At 45.5% G+C, this 18,164-nt stretch overlaps 1 protein-coding gene across 1 annotated transcript; it reads right to left on the bottom strand.

Moving 5' to 3' along the window:
• Positions 1 to 4,754: 4,754 nt before the first annotated feature.
• On the bottom strand, positions 4,755 to 17,950 carry C1GALT1C1 (C1GALT1 specific chaperone 1). Its single transcript, XM_066581675.1, has 2 exons — positions 17,890 to 17,950; positions 4,755 to 13,608 (listed from the first exon to the last, which is right to left on the bottom strand). Exon 2 carries the CDS (start codon positions 13,601 to 13,603, stop codon positions 12,650 to 12,652), a length of 954 nt encoding a protein of 317 aa, XP_066437772.1. The 5' UTR covers positions 13,604 to 13,608; positions 17,890 to 17,950; the 3' UTR covers positions 4,755 to 12,649.
• Between the last annotated feature and the right edge of the window lie 214 nt (positions 17,951 to 18,164).

Below are 18,164 nucleotides of genomic sequence, written 5' to 3'. Positions count from 1 at the left end.
AGGCTGGGTTCACATGGGACGGATTTGCTGCAGAATCTCCGTGCGGCAAATTCCCCCTAGGCTCCTAATCCCGGGATTAGCCAGCCATGTGGATGAGATTCTGCAAAGCCGCGCTGAGTCGCAGAATTGACAGCTGCAGCATGTCATTTCTTTTTTTGCTATTTTTCCGTTGCAGCCTCTCTCCTTCCTATGGGGAGAGAAAACTGCAACGGAATGTCGGCGGCAAACTGCCGCGGGTTTTGAAGCGGCGCTTATCGCATGGAAATAGCACTTTTTTTGGTGCGGCCAAACCGCTAGATTCAGTAAGGGTGGTTTCATATCTGCGCTGCAACCTCTGTTCGGAAGTGCGGGAAGGCAAAGTGCTGCATGCAGGGCTTTTTCTTCCGGCTAAAAGCCATGCAGCTGAGCGGAAAGTGAACGGACCCCATCAGTCGATTGGGTCCGTTCTGTGTCAATCAGCCACGGCGATTCCCCTTTTCTGCTCCCCGAATGGAGCAGGAATGAGGAACCCCTGATGCAGATGTGAAACCACCCTAAGGGGAATACATTTTACTAGTTGAGTAGGTCTCCTGAGACCCGGATTTATATTTTATATGATTACTTTTGTTTTGTGGATACCAGAACTTATAACTCTGCACTCAATGCTCTACTCTTATTGAATCTGTTGGTCAGCTAACCAACAATTGCATTTCAGTTTATCCCGGGTGTACTATAGGGCTTATACTCACGGGCGATAGTCCCACGCAAGTTCTGTCTGATTGCGATATACACAGAACTCGCACGGGAAAAGAACCCATTTTATTTAAATGGGTTCATGCACATTCGCAATTTTTTACTTGGACTAATGGTCCAAGTTTGAAATATCGCTGCATGTCTTATTCTTGCGTGGGTCTCGCATGTGATTAGGACTCTTAACTAGAGATGAGCGAGCATACTTGCTAAGGCAAACTACTGATTGAGGAGTACCTGCCCACTCGTTCCTAAAGATTCGGGTGCTGGCGGGGAGCAAGAATAAACACCTTGCATAATGGATGAAGAATACAGTGGAGGTGGCACAGGGCGAAAGAGTAAGGCCAGGCCGGATCCGCATTATGGCCTAACACAAGTGCAATGTGTAACTGTATTAACTAAATGCCTGAACAGATCCTGATATAAGGAACAGGGACCCGTTTTGGGTCCTTTAATAAATTGATAGTTTGAAAAATTGTCAATTTTCAAAATTGGAATTGGTAAAGACTAGAGATGAGCGAGCGTACTTGGCCACGCCCCTTTTTCGCCCGAGTACCGCGATTTTCGAGTACTTCCGTACTCGGGCGAAAAGATTCGGGGGGGGCCGTGGGTGAGTGGGGGGTTGCAGCGGGGAGAGAGAGAGGGGGGGGGCTCCCCCCTGTTACCCCCCGCGCCACCACGCCGCCCCCCGAATCGTTTCACCCGAGTACTGAAGTACTCGAAAATCGCGGTGCTTGATCGAGTAATTACTCGAAATGAGTACGTTCGCTCATCTCTAGTAAAGACCCATTCATACTTACGTTAGAGCTTTCGGTCTCTGCCGCGTACAGATAAACAGAAAAAAAGGTTTGTTTTTCCCCATTTTTTTCAATGAAAAAAAAAAGGAATGGAAGTAAACTGAAATTTTTGCTTTCCATTTTTTTAAAAGCCCAGTGGAATCAATGGGGCAAAGAAGCCTTTATTTCTGTTTTAACTCCATTTCTCTGTATCAAAAACATAAAGTCCAAACACAAATGTGAATGGCCCCACCTATCCATCCGTGGAAATGAAGGTAGTTAGGAAAATACAACTCATGCCTTTTCTCATGGACTCTATATTGGCTTCAGTCCTCAAGGGCCCTCAACAAGTCCTGATTTGAGGGTGTCCTATATAGCCGTACTTTCCAACAAGAGGCTCGTGCTAAATCCAGAGTCAGCAACGGTGGTGCCAATACTGCTGGACCCAAAGTAGGTCTGGCTGAGTATATGTGTATCTATATCTCTCTTTCTCCATTGATAACCCCTGTAAGATTTGTGACTGTGCTATGACAAGAACATTGTTCTTCCTCTTCTGAAAGTCACTGATCAGACAACACATGGAATATTGTGGACAGTTTTGGGCACCGGTACTCAAAAAGGACATATCAGAGCTTGAGTGAGTACGAAGCTGGGCAATTAAAGTAATAAATGGAATGGGCGGACTACAATACCCAGCGAGGCCATCAAAAGTGAGAATACTTAGGTTGGAAAAAAAAACTACTTAGGGGTGACCTAATAACTATGTATAAAAATATGAGGGGACAATACAGAGATCTACCATCTCTATTTATGCTCAGGACTATTACAAGGGGACACCCTCTACGTCTAGAGGAAACGAGGCTTCTACAGAAATCTAGAAGGGGGTTCTTTACTGTAAGAGCAGTGAGACTATGGAATCCTCTGCTTGGGGATGTGGTGATGGGGAACTCGATAAGAGTTTAGGAGGGGCCTAGACGCCTTTCTTGAGTGTAACAACATTACATATTATAGTCCCTTCTTACTTGAGAAGAGTCGGTGATCTGGGAATTATTCCGATTGCCAGATTGGAGTCAGGAAGGATTTGGGTTTCGATTATATGGGGGAAAACTGGCTTCTAGGTCTTTGGAGGTGTGTGTTTTTTACTTCCTCTGGATTAAAATGGGGGAGGGGTAATAGGCTGAACTGGGCAGCTAAGTGTCTTTTTTTCAGCCTAATTAACTATGTTGTCTCTACTGTACTTGTGTCCCTTGCTGTCCTCATTACAGGTTTATGATTGACTTGAGAGACAGTGTCGATGTAGGTTGCAGAACCTGCTTGACTGATAACCAGACACTAGTCTTGAACGGCAATGCTACCTCACCAACTACTAGTGTAAGTAGAGAGAAGTTGTCCAACAAGTTTAATAAAGTGTTAAAGTTTTGTCCCAAAACCATATTACCGTATTTCTTGGACTACAGGATGCACCCAGGCTTTAGACAATAGGAAAAAAATATGTTCTACTAATGTCACTAACTTGTCCAGAGTCAGTTTGTTGGTGTTGTAGGGTAGAAAGAGGGTTAACATTGCATTGTAAGCAGTAATAAAAGAGGATGGGAGGCGTACAACAGAACGCCCGTCTGCATGAGACCTATATAGTTCTCCAGCACTGATGAAGTGTCTACACGTTCTCTTTGGATGACGAGCTTATGTTTTTAGCCGGATGTACAAATAAATGTTTGATTTTAAACTTCAATGCTTTTTGAGTACATACTGGTGTAGATCTTCCTGCACACTTGCATGTTCACTTGTGCCATCTCTGCGCACTGAGAGTTCACTGTTAAACCAGACACCTGCATTCCTAACATATTGTAGCAGTGATGTCCTCTGTCCACTCACTCTCCATTCACTTACACAGCTCTCAGTGCTTAACCCCCTCCTCAGGAATGCTTCAGATCCAGCATCTGCACATTAATAAACAGCATGGCTTCCTCCTAGGACTTCAATGCAGTCTATATATTCAGCCTCATTTCACTGGCGCAGATCTTGTATGTGCGAGTGGATGAGACAGGATACTGCAAGTTGAGTGAAGAAAGAAAGGACTACAGAATATGGAGAAAAAAGTTTAGGCAGTACCAACAACTGGGGTGGGCTAGGATCAGTCACTGAAGAGTTATCCAAAGTGGGCTGCCGGGGTCTAGGAGGGACAGACCCCTGTTATCATTACCCTGTGCTTGGCTGGACACGGAGTAGACAGGGAAGAGGGTCGCCATAAGGAAGGGGCACTTCAGCAAGATTTAATCTTGCTAAAAAAATAACGAGTCTTATGGTCAGAAGAATATGGTAGTTTTAAAGGCTTTGTTTTAAAAAGTGCTCCTGTGTCCAGATATCACTGTTCTACATTTTTTGTGGTGCCCCTGCTGTTCTTTTGATTCCCTCGCATGACGTCCAAAGGGGATTAGGCATGATGGATTTGGAGCGGAGGCTAGAGAAGCCATTGTATCTGTATGGCCGGCGTATAATCCAGTGGGATGATTTAATTTCTTACATCTAATTACTATACAATGTCTGACAGTAAAGCTACTCTTTCCAGAATACGATCACATTTAACCAGAATCTTGAAAGATTTCAGCTCTGAAGTCAGCAGAATTATGAATGCCTCTCTGGCCAAGGTATAACTGCATGAAGAGCAATAATCGTTTTTTTCCTCTTTTTTTGTAAAATTAAAGGGGTTGTCCCGCGCCAAAACGGGTTTTTTTTTTTTCTTTCAACCCCCCCCCCCCCCCCCCCCCCGTTCGGCGCGAGACAACCCCGATGCAGGGGTTAAAAAAGAACACCGCACAGCGCTTACCTGAATCCCCGAGCTCCGGTGACTTCTTACTTACCTGCTGAAGATGGCCGCCGGGATCTTCTCCCTCGGTGGACCGCAGGGCTTCTGTGCGGTCCATTGCCGATTCCAGCCTCCTGATTGGCTGGAATCGGCACGTGACGGGGCGGAGCTACACGGAGCCCCATTGAGAAAAGAAGAAGACCCGGACTGCGCAAGCGCGTCTAATTTGGCCATTAGACGCCGAAAATTAGGCGGCTCCGTGGAAACGAGGACGCCAGCAACGGAGCAGGTAAGTGAAAAACTTTTTATAACTTCTGTATGGCTCATAATTAATGCACAATGTACATTACAAAGTGCTTAATATGGCCATACAGAAGTGTATAGACCCACTTGCTGCCGCGGGACAACCCCTTTAAGTAATAATATAAAAGTCAATAAACACGTAATATAAAATCATTTAATACAGAAATTCATTGTTTTAAATTTTCCAGACCATAAAAAAAAATTACAAATATTTATTCATTTTTTTTTTTTAATACAAGAATCGCGGTTAGCTTATCCACATACCAGTAACAAAAATATATATTATATCCCCAGCAAACCTCCCAATCTCTTCAGTTCTAGCCCACCGCTAACATTATAACTATATACTTCATATGCAGATGACTGGCTTCAGAGGTTACGTGGAGTTCCTAATCCAGTTGCGCAGGGTCACCAGAGGGGGGGCGATAAAACTGGGTTGTCATCCATTTTATACAAAGAACAAGAACAAAAAAGAATAATTAACCACGGGAACTCGTTACTGCAAGACTTATTTACACAATAACACTTAAATACGAACAAAGTAACTTTTTTGTGTCGTATACTCTGACATTCATTTTTCTGCTGGTGTAGATTGACAAGAGCTTGTTTTTTGTGGGACGAAATGGCGTCTTCTTTGGTACCATTTTGGGGTACATATGAGTTTTTGTTCACTTTTTAAACGGTTTCGTATTTTTTTTTTTTGCTTTCTTCTAATCGGAAATCATTTAGGTTAAAATGTGACATTTTTAAGTCGTTACAAATGTGTTGATGACAATGATGTATAGGTTTGTTTTTTTTTATATACAAAAGCATTTTGTCACAATAATCTCAATAACTAGTATAATACACTGCAATATTTATGTATTGCAGTGTATTATGCCTGTCAGCATAAGACCAAGGGCACACGGTCATAAAGGGAGCGGCACCAGAGAAACCCACACTGGACAGCACACTGACACCCATCTATGTGCTGTCCGATATTCACATCTACTGCACATTTATTTGGAAAGTGCAGGTCCTTTTTTTTGTGACAGAGGACAAGAATAGGACAAAATTTGGGGATTTTTTTTTCCTCCACATCAATCCATGTGAAAAACCATGTACATAGCCTCATTGGCTAGAATGGGTCTGTGAAATACATGAACAGCACTTGGACAAAAATACACCCGTGTGCCTTTGTCCCAACGCCGACATCAGCTCAGTGCCACAAGCACCACCAAGTAATAGTACAGCTTGGTGGCTTTACGTAAACCAATGTATGACGCATGCAAGGTCTGATAATAGTTGGAACTGAAAACATCCCCCCTACAAAATGGATCCTAGGGAAGGGTATAAAAACAAAATACTACATTTGCTTTGAGGGACAAGAGAGCCTAAAGCACTTGCATGAGCTCACGGAAACAAGGCCACAGTCTTCCATAAACAGTGCCACTCTTGTCCATGGGTTGTTTGTGGTATTGCAGTTCAGCCTTATTAAAATGAGACTTCGCCACAATATAAGACCCTGCTATGGACAAAACGTGGCACCATTTATGAAAGGGCTACGCTTCTCTAATCTTGTACATCCCATTCAAGTTCGAAATAGACTTTAATACATCTTCTGATATTAAAAATGCCAGAAGTAGGAAACTAAGAGCCACAAGTTAAAAATTGTTAGGGATCCAACATGTCGAAACTGGAGACTGCAGCATTTAACATTTACAGCACAAATCTAGGAGCACAAAAAAATAGTAGATGTTTAAAAAAGGTCAATTTTAGAAAATCCCAGATGCAACGCTAGCAACCGCGATACATTTCCAGTGACTAAAATACCTGTCAAGTGTTTCTAAAGTGTCATGGTACCCTCACTTTGGGTAGCCCAAGCCCACAGACCACCTCTCAAGGCATGGTCTCAGATAAGTGTATCACCTCTCCTTCCAAACAAGTTGAAGAGACTTTATCTGCTCTGTGAACGTTTAGTCCCATATTCTATACCAACGTCCATAAATGGGATTCCCGAAGAGCCACCGTGTCCATCACAGCTCTGTGCGGGGCCTACTAACAGGATCACATCCCATCAAGACGAGGAAGGGAAATCGCTCTGCAAGATTTTTTTCTTCTTCTAGTCACACGGTGGAAACACAGTAAACATGGACATTCGACTGCAGCCTTATACGTTCCTCACATCTACTCCTATACCACCAATGGTCCTGTATTTTAAACTCTTTACTGCTAATGTTAACGCTTTAATGTGCAAAACAGAGGCGGTTGTGTATTGGAATAGTGGTTTCTGTATGCAATTTTTAAGTGGTTCTTGATATATGATTGGTAACAGCAAATATGGGTAGAAGACATCTTGGCCTAGAAACCGAGAACATCAGCTCCAATGCATAAAGCAGGCTGTAGGCTTAATACTGCGGTCGAGAAAGACAAGAGTTAGGTCTATGGTGTTCTGACAATTGGTTATGACAGATGTATTCTATTAGTCAGAACAAGTATAGATATAGAAGCAGACGAGAGACTCATCAACTGATAGCTTTAGACTAGCGGCACATGGCTATAATGTGAATGGCAGCTGAAAAACAAGCACAACACATGTCGGACAGCACATGGACACCCACCATCTGTGTGCGGTACAATATGTATGGATACTGCTCATTAACGGCCATTGCATGTCCTTTTCTAACTTATGAAACAGAAGGGCCATGAGTTTTTTATGCAGACCATCAGTCCAATTGGGGATAGGTGGGTACATGTGTGTAGCCTCATAGGCTATAATGGGCCATGTGCTCCATGGAGTTACACAGACAGTAGAGCGCCGGAGCATACAGCTGTGTGCCATTAGCCTAAAAACGGAAAGACAAATGACAACGTTAATCTGGCCTAAAGCCAACCGGCCGGAATTGCCCAACTGTATGTACTTTCAACTCTGCTGAACACGTGCGTCATTGCAATAAGACGAGTCCAGATAAGGGTCCACCAAGCACCTTCTTTGCTGCTTTTCAAGGATGAACAAAGGCAAAATGAAATCCTAATCTAATGTTCTCCGTTATAATAGAAACTGAAAAAAGATCTAATATTCAAGAACCAGTCGGGTATAAAAAAGATCAGACTAGAACGTGTTTTGAACTATATATTAGATGCCCTTAAAGAGGCAGTCACCATCTTTTTGTACCCCTCTGTGAGGGCAGCAAAAAGTAGTGATATGTCTGCTGTGTGGATCTGTGCAGTAGTTTGAGAAACGTGACTGTTAGAACATACATAGGAGGACTACCTAAAAGCAGTCATGCATATTGAAGAGCTGCGGGCTAGCGACACCCACCCCGCCCCACAGCCAATGATTGACAGCTCTCTGCTTATTACTGTGCATTGTCAGAGCTGCCAATCATTGGCTGGAGGGTGAGTTGGGTGTGGCCAGCCTGCAGCTCATGAATATGCAGAACTAATTCTGGGTCTGGCTGCTATTAAATGCAAGTTTCTCCAAAACTCCTGCACAGATACAAACAGCAGACATATCCCTGTAATCAGCGTGACGGGCACTACCTTATGGTGCTGTCAGTGAGCTGATGGTGACAGGCTCTTTAAAACTTTTCTCCACTTGGGTAATTTTAAGCCAACAAGTCCCATAGATGAAAGCAAGTGAAAGACAAATCACCCTCATCAGAAAACAGGGTATTCAAGCTTATTAAATGGTCATTAGAAGTAAGTTATTAACCCTTTATTCTGCCCTCAACGCACTTCATTCATTTTCACACTGCTATTCCTGGAGGGTGAGATTAACGTAAGAGTACTAGCGTACTGCAGAAGACCGGACAGGCAGGAGATGCAACCGACATCCGCAGACGTACAGTGTAGACACATTCTGCCGTATACAGCAACCCTCCCCCGACCCCCCCCCCCCCCCTCTTTTTTTTTTTTTTTAAACTGGGGGGGGGGGGCTGCATGATAAGGTAGGTTTCTTCCTCCAATATAACGGGCCTCTAAAAGTTTCAATAAAAAAGTTCTCACACATAAAAATACTAACCAACTTCCACATCCGTTAATCCACAAACCCCAAATCTCTTGATAGGCTCCCTTTAACTTATCGCATTACTGAAAATGTGCAATAGAGCTGCACGCACCCCGCCGAGCGTTTACACACCTACCTCCAGTGCACGGTGTACGCAGAGCTCAGTATATACCGTGTGTCCATGAACACACAGCGTTAGGCGGGGCTCACACGGCCGCAAGCGTAAACCGGTGCGTGGTTCACACAATGTTTTACAGCTATGGAGACGGTGGCGGCCCGACGTATACTGCCGGTATAACGGTGAAATTGCAATGAGCATGACAGTGTATGTCATGCGCAGTACCCCTTGTTTTTTGTTTAGCTTTCCAGCACTGTCGTGAAGCGAAAGCACATGTACATGCCGACCATACACAATATAATTGCGTATATATGCACCCGTAGAGAACAACTGCCTTCATCACGCATATATACGCGGCAAAATAGAACAATTTATGGGGGTTTTTTGTGCTCATCTATTACGCAATTTCAACCCTAAGGTGAGCGGAACTGCGTAAGGCAATGTAATAGATTGCCTGAGAATTATCACATATTACACGGGCGTACAGCGCCTGTCTAATACATGGTAATCATACGCCTGTATGAGCCTTATGTGGACATGCATGTGCAAATGCAGTGCAACTATTTTTTTTACTGCAGATTTTTTTTTTTATTCTATTGTCTGTACTATGGGGGCGGCCATCTTGTCATTGCTGCAGAGATATGCTTTATGGCAGCAGTTAGATACAGGCTTTACAGCAGCCTCATGGGCCTTTCCCATAATGGACTGCAGGATCATTTCACACATCTTCTTAAAAACTGCATTTGACAAAAAAAAAAACTTAATTCAGTGGAGCATAGGATGCGAATTCATTCGACTATATCATTCTACCTTTTATCCACCCCTAAGACGCCGCCATCGGTAACTTTAAATTATGCATTTTTTACTGTTTGACCGCCACTCAAGTTTCCACTCCAACCCCTTCAAGAGTCTTCGCAGGGCAGATATTTCTACTAAGAGCTATATTTATTATACTTATAGTATCCTTCTTAATCCATATCCCAACCAATCCATCCGATCGCCCTATAAGCATAAATCGGAAGTAATGTGGCGCATTACACAGAAACAGACATCAAAGACCTCCATCTGCTCATCCAAGAAAGAAAACCAATACAAGCTGTTGACGTTCTGGTGACTTACACCAATTCTTACACACATTTTAAATCCCTCGTTCCCGATGCCTGATGGACTTTTCTGCACCTGCCCACCGATATGCCTGTTTTGAGTAAAAAAGTTAGGACCCCAACTGCACAAGTTCTAAACTCCAGACTGCTGTTAGACCCTACGCCGCTCCTGCCCTTAGTAACAGCAGATAGGAGCCTCATCACTAAAAAAAATGGAAACAGGCATTCCCCTCCAACCCCCCAACCCTCCAGGTTAAAGTCATTCTCAAGAGCCAGAGACGTACAAAGCCAGGAATACCTGATAGCACTCCTCAAAAATAAAATTGACCTTTTTGAAATTCCCCGTGTCCCCTGGGATAGGCACTGGGTTCTTTAGTTACTCAACCAGCCATTTCTTAAAGTCTACCCCGACTTCATTTTAAACAGTGTCTTTGCCAAAACGGTCTTTAAAAAAGACGACTTCACTCCAACTTGTCGTTCCAACCGCCCTTCTACTTCTCTATTGTATCTTTGAGTGTTTTCTGCAGTTTTCGCCCCCCACCCCCACCCCCGGGGTCCTCAGACATCATTTACCAGACGGGACATCCCCATGCTCTATATAACTTGCTATGTTAGGATATTGCTTCTACCTTTTTAGGTTTACAAGCTTTTAATCCTTTTTATTGGGCCGCTTTCAGCTTTTTTTGGATAGAAAAATAACACTGCAGACTGCGCAAAAAAAACCCCAAAAAGGAATCCTGACAGAACGGAAGCAAATGGAAGTCTGTTTTCTTTCCATTCTTGTTCAAATTAAACTGGGAGTTTCTCTCTTACGAAAACAGAACAAAGAGACGGAAACCCTGAACTGACCCCAAGGCCGGGCTCACATGACGGAAGCATAAACCACTGCGGAGCCGGCCCTGTCGCTGCGGATGGCAGTGTTTTTTTCGACTCACGCACGCCGTCGTGCGCAGTCTTCCTGTTTTTTTTTCTTTAAACGTCTAGACGACACACATACGCATTGTAATTGCGCATGTCAAACGTTGATTACGCGTCCGTAGAGAACAATGGGTTCTTTTTTTGCACACAATGAATATTCGCAAGTGTGACGGGATCAATAAAAATAAATGGATTTTCACTGACCCCATTCAGCACTTAATATGCGGCGAAATTACGCTTGTGTGCGCCCGGCCCTACACTGTTAGAGATGTTCTCAATAAAAATACAACTATTAAAAAAAACTAAAAACTTTTAATTCACACAATAGATAGTTTTCTGATGACACATTTCCTTTAAAGGAAGCAGTCCGCACTCCGTCGTCACATCTGTGGAACAGCGTGTTCATATGTAGTGGACTTGGTGCAGATTTTGCACAGCGGAAACCCCAATCCTCGTCAATTTCTGCAGCGTAGGTGTGGATTTTGATGCGGATCCGCAGCAGACTGCCTCCCTTCAATCAAAAGGGTGAAATAAACTGCAGATCTGCGTTAAAATCTGCACCCAACTTTACAGATTGTGCTGCGGATCAACACCAAAATCCTCTACATATGAACGCACCCTAGCATTCTCCATGAAATGACCATAGCTGGAGCATCTTTTTGTGCTCTTCCTCGGTCATTCCTCTTGGAAAGTGTTACCAGAATTGTTATGCCATCAAAAACATACAGGGGGTAATTAAAAATATGGACACACCATACAAAATGCATGGGATTTTAATTATCAGCACTGAACTGCCCTTTTGAACCCCGCTTGGCTGAGAGCTTTCCTGACAAATTTGTGTTTTCTTCACCTCTTGCCCTGCTCTGGATGGTTTTGGGAGCAGCTGGTAACAGCGGCTCAAAACCCTGACCAATGGAACCTCGTTGCTCGAACAGATGTTCACTTCTACCCGGCAGCATCTATATCACATAAACCCCCACTTAAAAAAATCGGACTCTATAGGGCTTACGGAAATATGGATTTTTAATCCCATGTAACTTAAGGCATGCATTTCGTACGGCGTTTCCATACTTTTGTCCACCCCTGTAAGTACTTCTGAAAACGGAAGCGCCAACAGGTCCCCGTTAATAACCTCATAGCATCGTAAGGCCATGGTGCAGCATAAAAAAAACGGGTTGCTATATAATGCCCTCCACGTTACGTAGTCACCAGAGTCTTACGTATCTTACTGAAAAAGTGAAGACGGAACCAGCGCTCCAGTTCTGGATGCTTATTAAAAACAGGAGGTAACTTTCACGCTGGAGCATCTTCTAAAAGTACTAGAAGAGTGTCAAAGTCATCTTAAGTACGGCTACTCGTATACAAAGCAGTCCTATGCTCAGTACAAGCACTATGTGTATGAGGTAATGGAGTTAGAGTCTTGCGGTGGTAAGGGAACACAGAAGAAAGTGCACTCTAACACCCAACAATGTCATTTGGCAACATCACCCATGCGCGATCGAGGTGACAGAAGTCAGATCATTTACACTCTCCCATAGGGAGCAGCTGGAAGAATTGTACAAAGCTCGCTTACCACGAAAACAGAAAATATCAACCCAGTTCTTCATGAAGTAGAAAAATAGAATTTGAGTGCAAAAGTCATCACCATGTAAAACCAGTTGCCGTTTGTGTAGTAAAACAAATCATTTTGCAGTCCTTGACATTGTCGAAAGAGACAAAAGTTTCTATACTGTACGGAAGAGGAAAAAAAACCCTAAAAATTACACATACACAGATCAAGTTCTACCTCTCACTTAAAATAAATAGAGCCACCACATTTGTTTGATTAGTTTCTCCCAAAGTTCTCGAAATACGCTACAGTGTACTTAACATTTTACTGCATCGGGTACGAAAGACTCGGTACACTCTTCAGTCGTTATCCGAGTTTGGCGGTGGTAAGAACACCAACGCATCGTTAAAGCTGTGCCCATAAGCCCGTAGCCTATAGACGCCGTACATCATAACTTGCATGTGGTTCGGAGATAGTCCGCTGAATGTGATCGCCATGTCTGAGCAACAGCCTTCGACAACTTTTTGAGGATCGTTTGCCATGGCTTCTTTAATTAAGGTCCCAACCGATTTGGTGTTGAAGACATCCTTCCCTTCGGAATCTTCGGCATTTTCGGCAAACACTCCTTTGTACTTCAAGCACATGGCCAATTGCTTATCTCCCGAAACCTTCCATATTATACCACCGGTTTCTGGACACTTATCCGGCTCGTTCATAACACTGATAAGCCGATTTACCGAGCCGATACTGAGCACGATGCCACCGGCTAAATCGACGTAATCTAGATCTCCATCTTTGACGGTATGCCCAATGTAGAAAGGTTCCAAAGGATTTTTCTTTAACAGAAAGTACTTCAGATTTTCGATGATGGCAAAAGTAGAGGGTTGGGCGATGAAGAACCAGTTAAACTCCTGTTTATGTTTCTCGAATGCCATTTGGATAGCTTTCCTCATCATAATCCACATGTCGCTGCTGTCGACAACAATGGAGTCAAAGACTTTGACGTGTTCAGAGCTGTAGTAGTCCGCCTGGTCGCAGTGCTTGCTCCACGTGTTTCGGACAGCAGCCCAAAGACTCAGGTCTTTTGGTTTGACGATAAGAATGCAATAAACCCGCATGCTCTGACTCAACTCCATTCGTTCTGTATCCGAAAGTTTCAAAACTTCCTCCTTATTAAGTGCTTGGATGTGATGGTGTTCATGAGGGGTGGCAGCGTCATGGCCCAACTTTATGTGACCAAGAAGAGTTACCACTAGACAAAACGCACCTCCAATTAGCATGCCCCGCATAAACGAGCCACCTTCTGAAATCATCTTTCCTAAAACACAAAATTAACATCCATTAAGAGAACGTCCAATAAAGCGATCATCATGAATTAAATCTGACAACATATCACAACGACGCCAACACCCTACTGTAAAAAGTGACCTGAAGTCAGTTATTTACTCTTCAGTCCTTCGTAAAATGCTACGTAACCCAGTTGATATTTTCTGAGGCCACCATTTTTCCAGTCACGCAATTAAAGAAACTATAAGAGACTATAATTATATTAAGTGTAACGTCGGTGCCAATTAGAGATGAGCGAACGTGCTCGGCCACACCCCTTTTTCGCCCGAGTACCGCGATTTCCGAGTACTTCCATACTCGGGCGAAAAAATTCAGGTGGCGCCGTGGGTAAGTGGGGGGTTGCAGCGGGGAGAGGGAGAGAGAGAGGGCTCCCCCGTTCCCCGCTGCTACCCCCCACTCACCCACGGCGCCCCCCCGAGTACTTTTCACTCGAGTACTGAAGTAGTCGAAAATGGCGGTACTCGATTGAGTAATTACTCGAAACCAGTACGTTCGCTCATCTCTAGTGCCAATACTCCCTTTGTCTTCAATGTAGGTTGAATTTCATCATGATGCACTCCACCCTGATCTCCAACAGGGATTTCCAGAAGGGAAGGTCTCTATAAAACGTTGGCACTGCTAAGAGATTTCTAATCACTTCCGAGTTATGGAAATGGTGTAGAACAGCCAGTTCAGCCGTTTCAGTAATCTTGGTCAACTCAGGTGGGAGGTGGTGAGCTGGGATGGGGTCAGATTATGAAGAAGTGCGGATCCCAGAGGTGGAACTCATAACTGCCAATGTTTTGAGGCAATAATGCCTCTTCCTCAGTATTGCTGGGGGTGGGATCACACGCCAGGGGGGGGGGGGTGCAAACACTCTTTCCAACAAAGACATCCATCTAAGTGTTTGCACGCCCACCTGACCTGTGACCCCCAGCAATACTGAGGAAGAGGCCTTGAAACGCGTCTTGTATGCTAGAGCTTCCAGGACTGGACTGGGCGTACTGGACCTAGGGGGCCCATTTAATGAATAAGTGGTGGATATTTTTTTATATTTTAGCCTTTTCCCTGTCCTTCAACTACTTTTGAAAGACTTCACAGAAAAACACTTTATAGTGTTACAAACCAGAAAAAAAATCATGATCTAGAGAGCAGCAGGAAAAAGGTACTTTAAGAAGAAAAATTCTAAAAACAGCATTCACTTTCTGCAACCGTCTTCCTCATTTAAGAGCATGAAAAAACATTGGCATCATAAAGTGAAAATATGAAACATGGGGGGGGGGGGGGGGGGGGGGGGCAGATTGGGAATTGTAAGTCGCTAAGGCCGCCTGCAGACGGGCGGAAATTCCGCGGTGGGATTTCCTGGGGAATTTCCGCCTGTGGAAGCTGCCATAGGATTGCGTTAGCAAACGCAATCCTAGGCAGATGGACGCGATTGGTGCACCCAAAATCTCGCGCGGCATGCTCTATTTCTTAATCCCCGGCTCTGGTCTGCACAGGCTCCGGCTGCCCGCACATCAAACAGCCAGAGCGGCGGAAGCAAGGTGAGTACACGCTGGTTTCTGCAGGGGCATGGGACGGGTCCCGCTGCGAGAATTCTCGCAGCCAGATCCGGCCCAGCCGCCTGCAGGCGGCCTAAGGCAGCAAGTCTAGTGTGCTACAATGTATTAAACGGACAATCCATTGATGGGCATTTTGGTAGTGAGCTCACGCTGCAAAAACATTTCCCATCCTCGTTGATCCAGAGGAAGGCAAAAATAAAACCATTGAGGCAGAAGCCAGTTTGGCCCTTTTTTTTTTTTTTGAAAGGGGGGGGGGGTGGAATCCTTTCCTGACTCAATAATGGCAGCCAGAATAGTCCCTGGATCACCTGAATGTTTCACACAGGTTCTTCTCCCATGTATCAAAAAATAATTAGGCATACCTGATTGATAAGGACGATACCTGTTACATATGACCTAAATTGAACGTATACTCGAACACCATCAATTAAATCGTTAGGGTCTGACCCCAAGAACTGCTACTAACTGGCAGAACGCTCACTACACTTTGGCTTTGCAGTCCCTTTATTCTGCAGATCAGCAGGAATCCGGAAGGCTTCAGATCCCCACGATCAATGATTTATGGCTCATTTACTCGGGCCAATTATCAGCCCACATCTTCCCCTGAATATTCGCTCCCCCAACGTTTGGAGTGTGTAAGGAACCAACGATCAGCCAACAAGCGAGCAAATGCTTCGGGCTCGAAAATCATCCCATTTGAAAAGAACCATAAATGGAAGGGGGGGGGGGGGGTGCAGTCGATCAATGACAGCTGTATGGCATCAAACAATTGTGTCTACGTTCAGTCATCCCCATAGAGCAGATGCCCGTGGGCACGGAGGGAGCGAGCGCAGGCCAACACGCTTATTGTTGGCCAATGGTTGTTAGTAGAGGCAGGCGACATCCCATAAACCAGTCGGGGAATTCTGCATTGTCCACATGACAGGTTTATGGGACATTACTGGGTCTTCCGCCCCGGTGTCGTTACTTGCTGGATGTGGTGGTCCGGAGCGAGCATTCGCCTCCGGATCCCAAAGCAAATACCGCCCATAGACATGCTGGGCAAAACACTTTTCCATGCCCACGAGTGGAAATCAACTGCGATTTTCTGCTCACGGAGTGTTAAAAAAGAAAATCGCAGCATGTCCTATTCTAGCACAGACCGCTTCCGTTGCATTAAATGGAGGCCGTCCATCCCACAGCAGATCCTCGTCATTCTCTGCACCGCGCATGTGTGGTGGTGCGCCAGCCGGCACATCCGCAGAGCAGAGAGAAGACTTAAAGGACGCGGGGGTCACAGGTCTGTGAGATCTTGCAGTCGGAATCGGACCCGGCCGTGTGTGTCTAGCCTAATGCAGCATTTTACCGCAGTGTGAGCCGGTGTATTACCGCCACTTTGCCTGCACAGGACAGTATCTCACGCACGCTGTTATGCGCGGTCTTACTGGTTTCTTTCATTTCCCGCTCTGTGGCTTAGTGACGCCGTGTACGCCATTGTGGGCCCCGTCGTGCGTTATACGCAGTCAAACACAGCGGGCTGCGGTCTTTTTATACTAGTGTACTATTTGCAATGAAAACCGTTAGTGCGAGAGTAAGGCCGGCTCCACGCGGGCGTGAAAACTGCGAGACGCACAAATACGAACCCCATTCTTTTGAACAAGTCATACACGTGAGCGATTGAGCGATGTCTTCTTGTACGGCACCGCGGTGCGATGCGGGAAACAAATCGCGGCACGTTCTATCTCCTTGGGTGATCTTCCATTGCTTTCAATGTAACGGCAGCGCCCACGGCACACAGAGGCGGCGGCGCCCACGGCACACAGAGGCGGCGGCGCCCACGGCACACAGAGGCGGCGGCGCCCACGGCACACAGAGGCGGCGGCGCTGGCCCCATTGAAAGCCATGGGAGAACTGTGCGATTCTCCGCTGTGACGGCCGCGCCGGGGATTCCCTTCATCTCCGCAGTGACGCAAGGCTGGTTTCACATGGATGGCGAAGGCGACATGTGGGTGGGATTCACGGCTCCGTATCGCGCTCGCCCGTGTAAAGGAGCCCTGAATTTCCACAATGTATTATACGCCCGGCCTAAGAGGGATTGGGGGAGCGCCGCTGCCGACGGGGACGGTGTAAAAGGCGCACATTACTACTACTGGGCTCACTGAGAGGGAGCGCGATTACTAGAGGGGCGCTGGAATAACGGAAGTACAATCATATGGCGTGATAAGCTACTAGCCACGCCCCCTTCTTAGTAAGGGTGCCCCAGGACTGAGAAGGTTGCGACCCTTAGGAGCTCACTAGGATCACTGCTCGTTAACGGACTATCTACTGATTGTGATGAGCCTTAAGGCACTTTTACACGTAACGATTGTTGCGCAAAAGTGACCGATAACCTTCAGCGTAAACGCAGCCAATAATCGATCGCTTTCCTTCATTTTAATAACCCTTGTCGGCTCGCCAATCGTTCGGGTTAAACAGCGCTCGTTCAGTAGCTCCCATTTATACAGCGAATGATGACATCATTCGCACGTTCAAACAAGAAATCGGCTCATCTAAACGGACGCTTACCGCACCTGTCACTACTAATAAAGCTAATTGTCCAGAAGAGCTACAGAAGGCTGAGCTACACCTCACAGTGTCATTATATATATATGTACGGCCGTGACGTCAGCTGCTGTCCACAGCTCAGCAGGAGAAGGGTTAATAGTAGCGTCCCTGTCGGGCCCCGCACTCACCCGCCGCTCACTCAGCCGCAGCCCGTCTCCACCTCACTCTCTGCCGGATCTTGTATTTCCGCCTTCATGCGCAGCTGACATGGAGTCACGTGTTCCGTCTGACGTGTCAGCGCTTGTAGGACCGCCTGGCCGCCATTTTTGTTCCTGGCAAAATACCAAACCTTCCCTACTGAAGGCTTGTCGGGAAGTAACGTCAGTTTGAGAACCTCATGGAAGAAGTCAGGAGCGGATAGGACGGGCAGCGGGAGTAGCAACCAATCAGATTGCAGATTACT

Source organism: Eleutherodactylus coqui, chromosome 10 (genome assembly GCF_035609145.1).
Source record: "Eleutherodactylus coqui strain aEleCoq1 chromosome 10, aEleCoq1.hap1, whole genome shotgun sequence".
Taxonomy (NCBI): Eukaryota; Metazoa; Chordata; class Amphibia; order Anura; family Eleutherodactylidae; genus Eleutherodactylus; species Eleutherodactylus coqui.
This window is presented reverse-complemented; position numbering and strand designations above follow the sequence as displayed.